The sequence below is a fragment of the Crinia signifera genome, chromosome 1 (genome assembly GCF_055691185.1).
Source record: "Crinia signifera chromosome 1, ASM5569118v1, whole genome shotgun sequence".
Lineage (NCBI taxonomy): Eukaryota > Metazoa > Chordata > Amphibia > Anura > Myobatrachidae > Crinia > Crinia signifera.
This window is the reverse complement of record NC_139217.1, coordinates 413,517,077-413,534,396: the sequence shown is the minus strand read 5'-3', so window position 1 is coordinate 413,534,396 and position 17,320 is coordinate 413,517,077. Positions and strand designations below refer to the sequence as shown.

The following is a 17,320-nucleotide window of genomic DNA, read 5'->3' as shown; positions in this document are numbered from 1 at the left end:
TTAAACATTCCCTGGCCTAATAAATCTTAAAAGCTTCAATATTGATTCAATGACTTGAATGGCTGGATCATTTCTGGGAGGCTCCGATGAGAGGACAATTGCTTCCATGGTTACATTTTGATATGCAGTGTAGTCAGTGTGCTTTGTTGGGTTCCTCCCCCCTCCATTGAAGTAAAATAACTAACCACGGGGAGACCCTGCCACCCATAGTGCGCATCATCTTGGAGCAACTTTAAAAGACCAAGCTGACTGGCCAGAAGCAAGCCTTGTCCCGGACTCAGACTCCTTTTTCATTTATGCTTTAAAAAGGGGAGGGAAAAAAATCTTGTAGCGCGCAACAGGTTTTGATGGATAGACAGATTTTTATCATGGACCAGAATAAAGCTGTAGCGAGCATCACCCGCAGCACTTAGGAGAAGAGTGTGAGTGTAACAAGTGGGACGAGTCTACACCAATCGCTGTTCCGCTCCCTGCATCAGACAGATCTGTAGAAGGTAATGGCTTTATTCATTTTCCAGGATCATGAATTTTCCATTTGAAATTAGAAATGTATTTTAGAGGCAAATCAGAGGGGCTTTGCCACAATGTAACATAGAACATACATGCAATATATATTTTACAGGGTCTCAAAATACAATAAATATTTAAATTCCTTTAGAACATCTGATTTTTGATATCATGAATCTTTACGTATATTTTGCATTGCATATACAGTATGTTATTTTATGGTTTGTTATTTAAATGTAAAAGTTTTTCTTTATTATGTTTAGTTATAACTCTAGAATGATTGTCATTACTGGCTTTTATGGGATATTTTCTAAGGCTATACCTGTACGGTACATTTTTGAAAATGTATTGTTGGGACACTCCTGGCAGTTGTTGCAAATCAGGCCTACATAGTGCAATGAGGAGGTGTTCTCATATTGAGGTGTACTGTATATGGCTCTTTATTTTGTCAGAAATACGCTACTTTTCATGTTTTTTATATTGAGTGCTTTGTGCCCATAACTCTATATCAGCCTCCGTATATAAAGAGTGCTGAGCTCTGATGTCTGTACATTATAAGGAATTATGTACCCCATTCTGTAACTACCTGGACATCTGTGAACTACAGTATATAAAAGTGACCTATTTTATTATTATTTTTTTTTAAGTCTATGTGTGCCTATTAGCTTGCAGGAACTGGTCTTTTAATATTTTGTTTTTCCTTTTGTTTAGCTATTGCAAATGTCCAAAAACTGCTCATATGCAACAAAGGCACATGCGCTACCTGCTGGCTTGTGTGGGGTGTACTGTAGTGTGCAGATCAGTGCTAAACGTTATCTCTCACTTGGTTCTAGTTTTTCACTGTGTTATGGCAAAAGCATAAATAGATATGACAACTTTCAACTTATACAGTAGCTGTGTGTGTATAGCAGTGGTTCTCAAACGCAGTCCTCAGGACCCCACACAGTTCACGGTTTCCAGGTCACACAGCAGGTGCACAGGTGCATTCATTACTCATTGACATATTTTAAAAGATCCACAGGTGGAACTAATTATTTCACTTGTGATTCTGTGAAGAGACCTGCAAAACATGCACTGTGTGAAGTCCTGAGGACCGAGTATGAGAACCTGTGGTGTATAGTATAGGCAACGGTAAGCATGGTTAAAAGGAAAGGAGAGACACCAGTTACTATGAGTGACAAATACTAAACTAGTGTGCACTGCTTCTATTATCAAGTGATATTGTGTGGAAATAGGTATATTAAAGGTGCTTAACATTTTAAATATGTGTTTTACTACTTAGATATAGCTAGGTCCTCTGCTGATCATCTCTGGCTCCCCAAGACCTTTCCATAGTTGAATAGATGTAAAGATGCCCATACAGGGTGAGATTATCACACCCGTTATGGGCTGATCGCATCACATGCAGAAGGCTGTAGAAAAAGTATGTACAAGCACATACTTTTTGTACTGTGCGATGCGATGCCCGCGGGAGCGTGCGTCGCATCGCACAGTGCCATCACACCATGTATGGGCACCTTTAGGTGATATATGTAATTAGCACTGAAGGTTATCAGCAGAAGACCTGGCTATATGTAAGTGCTGTAGCTACTCTGAATATTGGCCCTTATTCAGATCAGATCGCAGTACAAATTTGATCTCAAAATGGGCAAAACCATGTGCACTGCAGGTGGGGCAGATGTAACATGTGCAGAGAGAGAGTTACGTTTGGGTGGGATGTGTTGAAACTGAAATCTTAATTGCAGTGTAAAAATAATGCAGCCAGTATTTACCCTGCACAGAAACAAAATAATTCACACAAATCTAAATCTCTGTATACATGTTACATCTGCCCCACCTGCAGTGCACATGGTTTTACCCATTTTGAGAACAAATTTGTACTGCGATCAGATCTGAATAAGGGCCATTATACCGACACTGGGAAGGGGGGGATTAAGTCAAATTCAAAGTGGAAATCCCTTGAAGACTGTATTTGTCTTATCATGATTTAGGACTGATAACTGTATGGAGCAAACTTTCTCAATGCAGGAATTTGAACAGAGGGGTAATACAGTGGGGCAGAAGTATTAAGCCTTAAAAAAAAGATAAATGCAAGGGTGATAAAGAGAGATAAATGTCAGACCAACCAGCCCCTGGCTGACATTTTTTAAACATTGTTTATATGATGACAGTTAGGAGCTGATTGGCTGGATATTTATCATCCTTGCGTTTATCTCATTTTAAGGTTTAATACATCTGCCCCTGTATTTGGTAAAGGGTTCTGTTTATAATTCAAGGCAAATTTCGACTTTGATTTTAATATCAATGTAACAAATTGTATGACCCATCTAATAAATTGCACCTATGATTCCCAGTATGTAAGTACAGTAGGGTTAATCTTTTGTAATGTCTCATAGATTAAGAAGATGAAGCTTTTTTAGATTACCGGGCTATTGTTTCACTTGGCAAATAGCTGAGTACACTTTGGATGATAAATGACCAGGCCTGTTAAGCATCAGGTTATTGTGATTTACAGAAGTGCATTTCATGTAGCTACACAGCTATATAAGGGAACGGCGACGTAACCGATTATGCCACGATATTCCCATCCACTGGCCAGTGCTTCAGTGGCAGCGGGGTCATGTAAGACAGGAATAATGCTCTGTAGTTCTGCTGTAAATGTGTTCTATCTGCCTGTGGTAATTATCATGCTGTGCACTGTGCATAGACACTGCTTATATTATGGTTCTGCTTTTTTATAAAGTGCTTTATGTGCTACAGTAAAATATTCATGTTTAATCATTTACCAGAAGGATATTATTCAATGGTCAAAGTTAAAGATAAATTAATTAGTGTAATATATTGTGAAATTTACAGCAAGCTAAATACTGTAGGTAGAAATATGTATTTGTACATTATAGTTCTTTAGATCTATCTCTTCAATATTACAGTATAATTGAGTTAACTGTTAGACCACACAAGCATCTACTGTATGTACTAAAGGGCAATATACTGTATACTGTTTTAGATTGAAGCTGTGCATGGCATTGCAGGTATTTTTTCTGTTTCTCTCATATTTCTCTGACAGTTCAATATTTCCATCTTGTGTTAGTTGCTGCTCTATTAAGTCTATTGCATTACCATTATTAACTATGGGCCTTATTCCGATGGACTCGCAAGGCTGCGAAATTCGCAGCCTTGCGAGTCCATCAGACGCCGCCCGCAGTGCCCGCCCCCCGCACGGCTGCGAATGGATGATTTACATAATCATCCATTCACAGGCAGGGAGAAATCATTCAATGGTGTCAGCTGCCCGCCCCCCGCATGTCCGTCACGGCCTCATTAGCCTGGGAACTCCCATTGAACGCTGGGCAGCCCCATATGCTAATGGGGCTGCCCGGTGCCCACCGCTCTTCTCCGCCCCCTCGGCGTGCACCCGACAAACCGAAAGTTCACCGTGGGTGCACATGCACAGAAACGCTCATGCGCAAACACTAAACAACACTAAACATCGGTCCTCCAAATGCACGGAGGACGGAATGAATCGAAATAGGGCTCTATGTCTATTAAGTCTATTGCAATACCATTATAAACTATCTATCTCTCTCTTTCCCTCTCTCTCTCTCTCTCTCTCCCCACATTTGTGTTTGCCTGTCTATTTGTGCACTGGACCATTAACCCTTTGAGCGCCAACATCTCTGTGAGAGATGTTCAAAATATGCGCAAAAAAAAATCACATTTGTTATATAAATTCAAATAACAAATGTTGTGTCAAAATAGATTATATTTCCTATATAAGGTAAACATTACAGGTCACTATGAAGAATAACAATGTTTACGTGTCAATTTTTACACCTATTTTGACAAATGCACTTGGCACTCAAAGGTTTAAGCAACAACTGCGGAGATCTAAGCAGACTGGAGAGGGCCTTCATAGCATATGGAAGTGAGCCCTGTCCTAATGCTCCTTAAGAGACATCTTTCGACAGCAGTTATTAATTGTGTGCCCTAGTTCCAAGGTTCTCAAACTTGGTCCTCAAGACCCCACACAGTGGGCCTTTAGCTAAAAAGTGCTGGAGCTCACAGTCTGTCATCCCTCTGCAATGGATGACAGACTGTGAGCTCCAGCACTTTTGGCTAAAGGCTTGTCTTGGGAAACGAGCGATTCTGTCTCCCTGTCGATTGAACCTGGTTTTATAAAAACTTTTAAGAAAATTGATGCTGCATAAACCGCACATCCTAGTAGGATCCATCTGATGTCCACTTTGTATGTTAAGTGGAAGTCGTTCCATGTGTAGTATTATCATTATTGAAAGTCACCCCTGATGAAGTCAGTGTGACGAAACACGTTGGTTGTTTCAATATACCGTGTGAAAACGACTCAAACTGCAAACAATAAGTTTTAACATATTCAATTTTTATTATGTATTAAATTGTTGAAAATTGTGATAAGTGTTATTACAGTTTTTTTATTGGTGGTGGAGAGTTAAGATAGTGGCGCACTCTGTCCTTTGCTTCTATCCATTTCCACTTTTCCCCTGCTAACAGAGGGGACAAACAGAGTTGCTGCCAAGAAACACGTCCTAAATCAGCGCATTGAAGGGGTATCCTCTTTTTCCATATATATATATATATATATATATATATATATATATATATATATATGCATACACTTAGTGGCCAAATTATTATGACCACTTGACACTTATATGCAGATCGGCCATAACTTCATGTTGTTGTCACTAGAGGGCGGGATAGCTATAAAAAGGAAATGCAGGACAAGTGAAGCATCAATTGCACTTTGTTGCTTGTGAAGAAATGGGCGAAAACGTGATTTAACTGAGTTTGAATGCGGGATGATTTTAGGCGCTCGAACCGTCAGCACCAGTATCAGCAAAACGGCTGCACTTGTGAAGTGTTCGAGAGCAGCAGTTATTAATGTTTTCAGAGAGTGGACTACCAAGCATCAGGCTTGTGGTCATCACAGGCTATGATCTGAATGCCAGAGTTATCCAGTCCAACAGAAGAGCAAACAGTACGTCAAATTGCGGGGAATCTTACTCAAGGAGCAACTGCGAAGGTCTCTGAACGAACTGTTCACTGCACATTACACCGTATAGGCTATGGAAGCCAAGGACCTGTCTGCTGTCTGCCTTGAACAAGAGCAGACATCTCCAGTTCGCAAAGGAGCACAAGTATTGGACAGTAGATGACTGGAAAAGGGTCATGTGGTCCAATGAATCGCGTTTTCAATTACACCATGCAGATGGCAGGGTGCGAATATGGAGAAAACAGCACGAAACCATAGACCCCAACTGCATTGCCACCAGGGCCGGATTTGTCACTAGGCCCGTGAGGCACGTGCCTAGGGGCGGCACCCTTTTAGGGGCGGCAGCTGTCAAGCCACTGCCAGTTACAATCCTCTGCAGTCTGCACCATTTGAAATTTTTATTTTAAATATAGTGCTGCGGGCTAACAGTCCCTCCACGCTCCCACCATCTCATTTTCCCCTCGCCGGGGGCTGGTGAGAGAAAGACCCTCAGCTCAGCCACTATATGGAGTCCAGCCCCCCCTCCAGTGCTGCCGCAGTCCCACGCTCACCCTGCTGCAGTTCTATCCCCCTCAGTGGCGCCTCCTCAGTCCCGCGATCCTCCCCTCCAGCAGAGCTGTTGCGGTCAAGCTCCTGCTGCCACCGCTACATGCTCTCCTCACCAGTGCTGGTGAGGGGGAGCTACCAGAGCCAGTCAGCGGTGGTCGAGTTGCGCTACCTCCGTCCCACGCTCCTTACCGCACTGGTGATAGACTGAGGCTGAGCTTGCCAATGAGGACCCAGCGGACCCTATGTTAGTCAAGAGATACCTGCTGCCATGGCTTTCAGGTACTCGGGGCCACAGTGATGAAGCGGGGGGAGGCACAGTGCAGCCTGTACTGGCAGTGGGTGGGGAGTGGTGGACATTAAGAGGAATAAGGTGTTGTCTGAAGCCTTTCATACCCCTGCACTCTCTCTCCCTCCTCCTCTCTGTCTCCCCTAGCCCCCTCTCTATTCTCTGTTTTTCTCTCTCCACATACCGGTCTCTCTCCTCTCTTCTATGCTCTCTCCACCTGCCCCACCATTCTCTAACTCTTTCTCCTCCCCTCCTGTCTCCTCTATTTCCCTCTATCCCCCCCCCCATCTTTCTCTCCCCCAGCCCCCCTCAAGTCTAATAGGGGGGCGGCACAAATGTTTGTGCCTATGGGCGGCCAGACCCCTAAATCCGCCCCGCGCAAACGTCCCAACCTCCCAACTTCAAAAGTTGGGAGGTATGGAGACAGCTGCATCCTATCATCTCTCTCCCTCTCCAATTAGGACAAATTACTGGGTTAGCCGCCCCCCCCCCCCCCCATCCCCCTACAGAATGTGACCAAACTCCCTTTCAGGAGGCCATGCCCCTGTCTGGTGGTCACACCTCTGTTGAGTGGCCACACCCCTTTATTTTACCGGGTGCCAGCGGACTTGTCAGAACCCCTGTATGTGTGACTCTGTATGACTGTGTGACTCTTGGCATGTCTCTGTATGACTATGTGTGATTCTGGCTAATATGGAACTCCCTGTCTTAAGTAGCCCATTCCCCTAAACCCTCCATCCAGATTTGAGACACTGAAGATGTGTACTAACATCACTAACGCAGAGGGGGTCATTCAGACCTGATCGCACGGCTGCAAATTCACAGCAGTCAGCCATCAGTTAAGCCCCACTATGCTCCAGTGAAATCCCTCCTTGCAAATGAATGTGCTCGCTGTACGAATGGATGTGTAAGTGTGCACATCCGTTTGCACCTGGGCAAATATGTCCGAAATCATACGTAACAGTCTCACCATCAAATAATTTTTACACTGGGCACAAGTCATTGCAGGCTCTGGGGTAGCCTGAGACTTACTTGACACTGTGATGAAGAACACAGCACATCCGGGCTGAAGCTGACGTCACACACCCTCCCCTAAGCCGGCTAGAAACATCGCGTTTTCCCAGCACGCCCCCAAAATGCTTGGTTTTTACCCCCACACGCCCACTTCCTGTCAATCACCTCGCAAACAGCCAGCGAACAGAACTAGTTGCAGGAGCTTACCACAGACCGGCCTTGAGCATGCATACTGTGAACTATACGTATGCGCAGTTATGGATAATCGCCCACTGTGCGAATTCACAGCTGTGCAATCAGGTCTGAATACATGCCAAATGTCATTACATTATAAGGTTTTTAGTGTTCATTCTAGCACCCGCCATGTTTGAAAACCCATACAGTTCCTCTTCCCTGCCTGGGGTGTCGCTTTCTGCTGTGGTGTTTCTAGCATAGGTCTGGTTTGCATATCAGTGCTGATATACAGACCACACTGTGCTAGAACCTCTACAGCAGACAGCGACACTGGCAGGGAAGAGGAACTGTATGGGTTTTTAAATATAACGGGTGCTAGAATGAACACTAGTTATAATATCAGCAGACCATTTTATTATGTACATTATGATAATGCATGGATTATGCACAATCAAACTATAGAATATATCTCTCTCTCTAGTACTCTCTTGATATATTGTCCTTTCCTTTTTGTTTTTCTACACTGTTCTGATGTTAATATCAGTGTATAGAATTGTATATTACAGTATATACAATGGAATAATAGTGTCTTCGCCTTATGACTTGATGAACACTTTTTGGTTACTTCTGCACTTGAGTGAATCCATGAGTATAGTAAAATACAGGTTCTCAGTACAGTACAATGCAGGTTCTCAATACATTACATCTCATGTTCACCATCTGCAACAATCTATGTAGACACTATCTGCATGTAGCGATACCAATACCTGCAGACTTTAAATATATCAATTTCTTTTGATTTTGAAGCATTATATAAATGTTTATGATTTTAACACAAATGATTTCTTTCCATTGTCTTTCTTCAGCTGTCTGCAATGTAGGTATATTGAGTGAAGGCTACATTTCCAGAAAAACAGACAGGAGACATGTGCGGAGCATCCCAGCTGGATCCCAGTGGCACAGGTGCTGTCTTTTTCCTAGTAGAAGTTATAAAAGTATTAATGCTATTCAGTATAAAATGCGATAATAATTCATAAAGTATGAAACTTTTCCTTCATGGACTCGTGCCAACATCCATTTCTGTAGCCGCATGCAGTGAGGATTTATTTGGAAGTCATTTATAGAAAGCAACCATTTTGTTGGGTGGCTACAGTGCATGCGTGTGAAGACCATTTTCGTGGTGTGCATTAGACTGACGCTGTAATTCTGGTGGAGCCTCTCAATACATTTTCAGGTGTTGGCAGCATTAGCATATTTCCGCACATCCTCTACATATGGGATCGCAGATGTGAATGCATGAGTGCCCATCTCTGAATCAGTCCCACGTTGTAATGGTAGGGGTGCATTGCTAATGCTACTAACTACATTATATGGGCAAAAGTATTTGGCCAAACCTGCTAATTATTAAATTCAGGTGTTTCCATCAGACCCGTTGCCACAGGTGTATAAAGTCAAGCACCGGGCCATGCAGTCTCCATTTTCAAACATTTGTGATACAAAATGGGTCGTTCTGAAGAGCTCAGTGGTACTGTTGTTGATTGCAAGGCAGAGGTGTTATCGGGAGGGGCGGATGCAGTCGGTGTCTGGGAAAACGGGGACATGTTGCCGGCATTTCCCGGGCGTGACAAGAGGCCAAGGACTTTGTTGCATACAGAGTTTCCTTAGCCTTGCATAAGATCCAACTTAAGCCCCATATACACACTTGGCGATATTGTTCACACTATCGCTCAGAAGGGGCATTTCTCACCGATAATGTGGACAATATCGCCTTGTGTTTACACTCCCTGTCCTTAACGATGTTCACTACCGCTCATTGGTAACGACCCCCTCCCTCATCCAAGCATGTCTGGATGAGCAAGGTGCAACACAGCCGTCACTCCCCCCCCCCCCCGCCGCCCCCCTGCCGTCACTCACCTCGAAACAGGCATCAGCAAGTTGATGTGTATCAGCCTTTACTTAGGCGTGAGGTTGCAAATTAACTTTGCAACCGATCTCTGCAATGATCATCCTGAACTGTGATAACATCACAGGTTTAGCAATCATGGATGCAGGCAGGAGGTTGTGTGCAGCGGGTCCTGCATATGCATTACATATGCTAAGCTGCTACATGAGGGCCTACAATTCTTCTATGGACCTTTCTGATCTATATTTAAAGTGATCTGCCAACCTGACAAAAGAAGTAAAGGCCATAAGCTGTGTACACACGGGGGCGATAGGGGCTGAAATCGCTGGAAATATGGTCGCAGGCGACCATATTGCCAGTAAAGGGAGTGTGCCCCGGCGATAAATCGTCGATAAATCGTCGGGTGCGCGCTCCCGTTTTCAGCCCCATTCTAATCGCAAGCTCCTGCGACCATCTGATTACCTCTGTGGCACTGCCGGCTGAGGTTCCTTTTCATCAGCGACCATCTCTGGTCGCAGATGAAAAGGAGAAACTGAGCAATATATGGCTGAGCAATATATCTCCCCCGTGTGTACGGGGCTTTAGGAATATCCAGGCTTCAGCACAGATGGTTTAATCAGAATCACTCAGGTACTAATTAAGTCAGGTGTTAAGTCGCCTGGATATCACTAAAACCTGCACTGTTAGTGTGCCTTGAGGACCATGGTTGGGAATGTCTGCACTAACCTCTATATGAGGCCTGAAGCTGTGTACACACGGGGGCGATAGGGGCTGAAATCGCTGGAAATATGGTCGCAGGCGACCATATTGCCAGTGATGGGAGTGTGCCCTGGCGATAAATCGTCGGGTGCGCGCTCCCGTTTTCAGCCCCAAGCTCCTGCGACCAGCTGATTACCTCTGCGGCACCGCCGGGAGAGGTTCCCTTTCATCGGTGACCATCTCTGGTCGTTGATGAAAAGGAGAAACTGAGCAATATATTGCTGAGCAATATATCTCCCCCGTGTGTACGGGGCTTTAAATGACAATATATATTTATTTATTTATTTACAGTTTCTTATATAGTGCAGCATATTCTGTTGCACTTTACAATCAATTATATGTTTGCTTATACCCCTTTCACACTGCACTTGTTAAACGGTATATTGCCATGTTTTCCCACTTCAAAACGTTTAAGGCTGCAGTGGGAAAGCGCCAGAGTTGATTTACCGGTTATTCAAAACGTTTAAAAACGTCCTACACGTTTGAGAGCCGTTTTTTATGCAGTGAGAATGGCTCTGAAACGGTATTTAGTAAATACAACAGACTACAGACCTGTGATAGGCTGTCCCCTGCATTCTGCCTTGAAACGTGTTCAGGAGATTAAACGGGTTGACTGATGTGAATGGTACTTAAACCTTTCACATCAAAATACCGGTTTTTAAAATGTTTTGGCAGTGTGAAAGCGGTATTATAGATACATAATAATAATAATAATAATAATAATAATAACTTACTTTTCCAAGCGCTCTCTGGTTTCATTCATACAATTCATTGAGCTTTTCTTTCCTTGTGTTTTCCCATAACTGCTGTGTCATTTAAATGTGTATCTGCCATCTAGCACTAACATTATAATTGTTGTTCTAAATTACCAATGATTATTAAATTATTAATGAGCTACATGAAAAAAAAAAAAAAAACAGTATAGTTGATCATTTCCTGTAAGTTAAGTATTTAACACACAGACCGGCACGTGTTACACAAACTTTTCCTAATATAGAAAGACTGAACAATGCTAAAAACCCCCAAGTGCCCCCATGAACCCCCACATACACCAGGTGCCTCAATTTGTTTCAATTACTTTCCCAATTTCTGTACTAGGTAAACATTTGAAATTAGCAGTGAGCGTAACCATGATATAAGGATAAACCTCTGTATCTCATCACGTCCATTCCTGAACACTGAAAGTACAGGATTGCATTACTGTTCTCCTCAGCTCCTGTATCTGCCATATGTCAGACCTGCATAGTTTCTGTGTCGGGATGTGTCCTAGGTGAAGACCCTACTTACATCCTCCCTTGTTGGATGCCGGTAATTTGCATACAATAAGAAACTCTGTGCTGCATCTGATAGGCATGTGCTGGTGCTCTCGATGCACAGGGCAGTAGGGCAGTGTTTGCAAGGTGATAGGTTCCAATGATGGATTAGTAACAGGCAGTGCAGCCCCTCCTCCTCCATGAGAGTAAGATTCAGTGATACAGCACAACACAGCAAGACATGTCACACTGACCCATCTCATCATCCATCCACACTGGCTGTGTTACCAGCCCCATGGTTTAGGTAAGTGGCAGGTTCTGCCCTCAATATGATCTATTCACCTAATATTGCCTTATTAGCTTTTACATATAGACATTAGGATTTGCTAGAGTCAGGATTAGTGTTGTGTAAACACTAATTCCAGCTCATCCCAATGCTCAGAGCCAAGGAAATCCCTAATTCAGGGAACCTCGAGGAAAGCATTACTCTACATTGTGACAACAGTAGTACCGGGATAGAACAGCAGACAGCTCATTGCCCTGACAGCTTGCCAGTGCTGCACAGTTGGGGAATCTTCAGCTGATTAAGTGCTCACCTGGCTGAAAAAGTCCTATTGTTATTTACAAATAGAGTATATGTGTCGTCAGAACTTGTATGACAACGATGTGTGTTTTACCTATCGTATAATTGCTTACAGTTATATTTCTTCTGCAATTAAAAAGAAAATACATATTGTGTGTATATATATATATATATATATATATATATCGTATCATATTTAAGTACCACAAGCATAACCTCAGTGGCACGTATATATTATATAGCTTTTCTTCTGGACTTGTAACTTGGTGGGACTGCTATGCTATTCCTGGTGCCTGTCCTTGTGTTTCCCTCCTATATACCTATAGATTGTAAGCTTGCAGCAGGGCCCTCCATCCCCCCTTCATGTCGGTTGTCGTTACCCAGTTTGTTTTATCACTGTCTACTATTGTAAAGCACAACGGAATCTTCTGCGCTATATAAGACACTGTAAATATTATATATATATATATATATATATATATATATATATATATATATATACATACATATATATGAAATCTAGTATTGATATGTGTGCTTTGTAAACTGTATGTTGCATGTGTATACCGTATATATAATTCCTGGGTATGCAATGTGATCATTGAGAATAGAGGTGTCTGCTGTTTCCATCGGAAAGCTCAGACTGAATGATCTCGGAACGCGTGGTTCACCTGATATCCATGTTGAACTGTTTATCTGGTAGGGGCAGTCAGAAAGCCAATGTGGGTGCAGTTAGCTGAGCCCACACCTGGATTAAATTACAATATTCCAGCTTTTCATTGTTCTGTGGTTTGCATCGTTTCACAATCAGCTGCAGCCAGGTGTTAACATGAAATAATTATAAGTAATTTGTTCTATGAAACAATAATTATTAATGAAGTGCTTGTTTACCAAGTATCTAGCTGTGTATATAATATAATTACTGCCACTCCATGGTGCTGTTCTAGTTCCTAGTATTACTGCAAGTGGCAATTCCTGAGTATGGCACTGCATACGTCTTGTTGCATCTGACAAATAAAAAGCAATAATGAAAATATACATCCGAAATAACAAATATGTAAAACAAAACATATGTGTGTCTATCTATCTATGCATCTAAAGACGTTTAATATATAATATACAGTTATACAGTAGGATATTACTAATAGTACAGTGCACACAATAGTACAGTATTATTTATGAAATTGTACACAGGTCTTATCTTATTTTCATCCTGATAATGGATATCTTAAAAGAAGCAAATCACACTGTCCGCATTATGCACCTTATCCTAATCGCTTCGGTTCCCCTTGCATTCGCACGGGGGGGGGGACCGGTGGTGTGCCTCTGCACATGCACAGATGCATTTCTGCACATGCACAGATGCAGGGTGCGTGCACCCACGGCGAACATTCTGTCCCTACACAGCGGGTGGAGAAGAGTGGTGCCCAGCATTTCATGGCCATTCACATGCTAATTAAGCCGTGATGCGGGTGCGGGGGGTGGGCAGCGGACATCAGCGGATGTCAGGTGCCCGCCCTGTCCTCATACAGGGCGCCCGCAGTTTAGAACTGCGAGCCCTGCAGAAGTCATTCCATGGGCACCGACCATCGAATGATTTCTCCCCACCTGCGAATGGATGATTATGTACATCATCCATTTGCAAGTGTGGGGGAGGGGGGGGTTGCCGTGCGTGCGAGGGGGAGTCGGCTGGCACTGCGTGCGGGGGGGGATATTGTTGACATTAGTGTTACATCTGACACTCCACAGCTATGCTTGTTCATACTGTATCTCTTTGATCACTATAGAAAAACATTGTGTAACAATGTCACAGTATTAATAGCACATTTGAATCATTTATATATGATGTAGTTTTGCATTTAACTATTCTAGCAGCTGTGTGCATCTTGATAATAACACACTTTTAATGGCTCTGCTCTCAACATTACTTATTCAGAAAGCTTCCAAAATGACGAACAAGATAACAGAGAGGGGAAATGATGTACAATAAACTAGAAGCAATGCAGTGATAGAATACAGGGGAGATGAAGGGAGATTACAAAGACTAGAATTGTCATAGCACTTGCTGATAATAACACTACATGAGGACTGTCTTACCCATATAGTAGGCCCTGCACTGGAGCCCCTACTCACCCATTTACAGTGACCAGTTATAGAAAGAAATTGCATGCAGTGACTGGCTGTCAGCACTCTGATTGGTGAACAGCTCCAGACATCCACCAATCAGCATGCTGACAACCATTTACTGATTGCAGGCAGGCAGAGAATGGTGCTACCGGTGTGGAGACCCCTAGAAATGTGGGGCCCTGGGCAGCTGCCAGGTGTGCCTATGCGTTACGATAGCCCTCCCCTACTGTTAATATCGAGTTGTTTTACAAATTCTATATGCGATTTTTGGTGTGCTGTAAAAATTCATCTGGCCCTGGCAATATACCATAATTTGAAACCTTTGTTTTTTCTCTGCTGAGTAATATGCATTCAGAACAGAAGCGATAAAGTTGCAAATGTTCAATTATCAATAACCAATCAGATGTTTGTTTGCTTAGTCTTTGTTTTTATTGAATCATCAAAGGTGATTACTGATTGGTTGGTTACTGTACATTCGCATAATATTAGTTTGCAAACTAAAGCGTGTTAATTATCTATACATATGCATGTCTAATATATAACTACCTACTCCTCACCTCTATGAGGCGAAGTCCCGGCAGTGACCACTAGAGGCCACTCGACGGACCACATTCCTCCTTTGTGTCATAACAGAAAGGGAAAGTAATTTTTGCAGTGATACTGATCTGTTCCAAACTTGCTGGATATGGAGGGAGGGAGCTGTAAAGACAGAGATTGGAGGTAGGAGCAGACAGGGACTGGGGGTAAGGAGTTGTGGTCTAAAAACTGTCACAGATCAAAGTGAAAGTAAAAACTGTCACAGATCAAAGATGAAGTACATTGCAGAAGCCATCATTTTGACAGGCTTTTAACTAGTATGGGTATGAAGTTTCTTACTTCTCAGACTGCTGAGATAAAATGAAATATCCAGAGACTAGGCTAGTTTATGTTTGTGGGTAGATTTTCATAAAGCATTGCTTGCAAGGGATTCTCATATGGGCAGTTCTCATAATGGGGCAGATGTATTAAGCTTTAACAAGAGATAAATGCAGGTGTGATAAGGAGAGATAAACATCCAGCCAATCACCTGCTAACTGCCATGTCACAGGCTGTGTTTTAAAAAAGTCAGTAAGGAGCTGATTGGCTGGACGTTTATCTCTCCTTATCACCCTTGGATTTATCTCTTGTTAAAGCTTGATACATCTGCCCCAATGTCAGTTATGAGAGATAAAGCTATTTTATTAAATGCCAATCCAATATGCTTTGTGCTTTATGATGTGTTTTGAATGATATTCTTATTTTTGTACTTTTAAATAATTAAATGAACCATTCTGTTTTTTTTTCTTGGGGGGGGTTGAAGTTTGTTTAAAGTTGTAAAGCGTAATAGAATTTGCAGCACTATATAAGAAACTGTTAATAATAATAATGCTCTGTTGTTTTTGAAGCTGTGTTTCTGCTGGCAGAGGCTTTCCCTCTCGAAAAAAAGCTTGGCATCTCTTCTTTTTGAAGTAGTTGGAGCAAAGCTTTTATGTGACAACTCTCTTCCATTGTCAATGCGGGGCTTAGTGGGTTGCAGCTCCCGCATGTAGGGACTAGACTCGGGAAATTGGAAAGGTCTTTCTTTGGCCACGGCAACTTGAGTTAGTCCCGATGAATAGAGATTGCAGTGTGGGGATAAATAGTGAGCCCTGTTGTGTCTGATCATTCAGAATAATCCAGGTGGGGGCATTGTTATACCTTCTTGCTGTGCACGGCCTATTCAGAATTAACCAGGAGAAATACAAATTGGCTCAAATACCGAACATTCTATAAAAAAAAAAAATAATTGGCTGAATTAATGGAAAGTGGAATAAAGGAAAAGGGCGTCTCGCTGTGTTCCTATAATAAGGCCTCACTGAAGGGAAATGCATTGGAAGCACTTTTTTTCCTAGAAAAATAACTTTTTTTGGCAATATTCATTTCTTCATTGCCTTGAAGTAGCAGCATTTTATGACCTTGGAGGTCCTTCTGGTTTGCTCGCTAAGCAGCGTTATATCGCTGCTTAGCAAACCTTGTAATGCCGCCCGCCCATCCGCGCCACACAGGGAATGTACCCGACGCACTGCGAATGGATGTTTTGCATAATTAGCCATTAGCAGGCTAGCGTGCGGGCAAGAAATCATTCGATGGTTAACGACCATCGAATGATCTCTACAGTGCTCGCAATTCTAAGTCAGTCTCTGATGACTTAGACTGAGGTGTCCTGCTCTGAGAACTGGGTGGGCAGCTGACGTCTGGTTAAGTCAGCCGCCAGCTCCCAGAAGCTTGGTGCCCACCCACATTCACATGGGGACACCCAGCATTTTTCCTGGGTGCCCTCAGTGTTCTCCAGGGTATAACCAGGAAAAAAAGAAAGAGTAGCAGTGCTGGCTAAAAAATAAATGAATTAAAAATAAAATATATAGTAAGGATTGGACTGATTGTACAATTTAAAATCAATACATTTTATTCAATAACATAACCAAATGGACTGTCCGTTCCTATTGTGCCCTGCATATCCAGGAAATGCAGGGCGTTCACATGCTATGCAAGTCTCCGAAGGCGCCCGCACTGTAGGCCTGCATATGCGAATATGCGCATGCACAGTTCTAAAACATCAGTCCCCCTTGTGAACATGCCGGGGACCGAGCAGACCGGATTAAGGGCCCTTATCTCAGAACAGAAGTCACATTTGAAATTATTACCATAGCCCAGGGCAGGGCAACACCGGCCCTCCAGATGTTAGTGAACTAAACATCCCAGGATGCTTTGCATTAGTTTTGCTATGTGGCCATGCTGAAACTGATGCAAGGCATGCTGGGATGTGTAGTTCATCAACATCTGGAGGGCCGGTGTTGCCCAGCCCTGTCATAGCACTAATCATTTAAATAAACATTTAAATTCCAGTTTTATGTTGAAAGTCTTTGGCTGATTATTATTGTATTTTGGGTACTTGTTTCCTAGCACGGGGCCCACGATATTCAGTCGCATGGCATTTTTTTCATCGCATGCCATATGCCCGTATGCGATGCGATGCAATGCAATGCGATTTTAAATTGTATAAGCCCCCTAATGGGTTTATTCAATGTTAAATGTCCCCCCACGGCACCCCCACTAAAAAAAAGTCATCCCGAAGCGT

At 42.8% G+C, this 17,320-nt stretch overlaps 1 protein-coding gene across 4 annotated transcripts in view; it reads left to right on the top strand.

Annotated features, from left to right (window-relative positions):
• Positions 1 to 231: 231 nt before the first annotated feature.
• ADGRV1 (adhesion G protein-coupled receptor V1) overlaps positions 232 to 17,320 on the top strand; it is a 461,586-nt gene continuing 444,497 nt past the window's right edge. For 2 of the 4 annotated variants that reach the window (XM_083151798.1, XM_083151797.1), the window contains exons 1-2: positions 232 to 494; positions 8,426 to 8,522. In XM_083151798.1, the coding sequence (XP_083007924.1) occupies positions 8,486 to 8,522 (37 nt within the window). In that variant the 5' untranslated portion in view covers positions 232 to 494; positions 8,426 to 8,485. Of the gene's footprint in view, positions 495 to 8,425; positions 8,523 to 11,686; positions 11,779 to 17,320 lie in introns of those variants that run through there. The other 2 variants (XM_083151800.1, XM_083151799.1) reach the window with 2 other exon arrangements.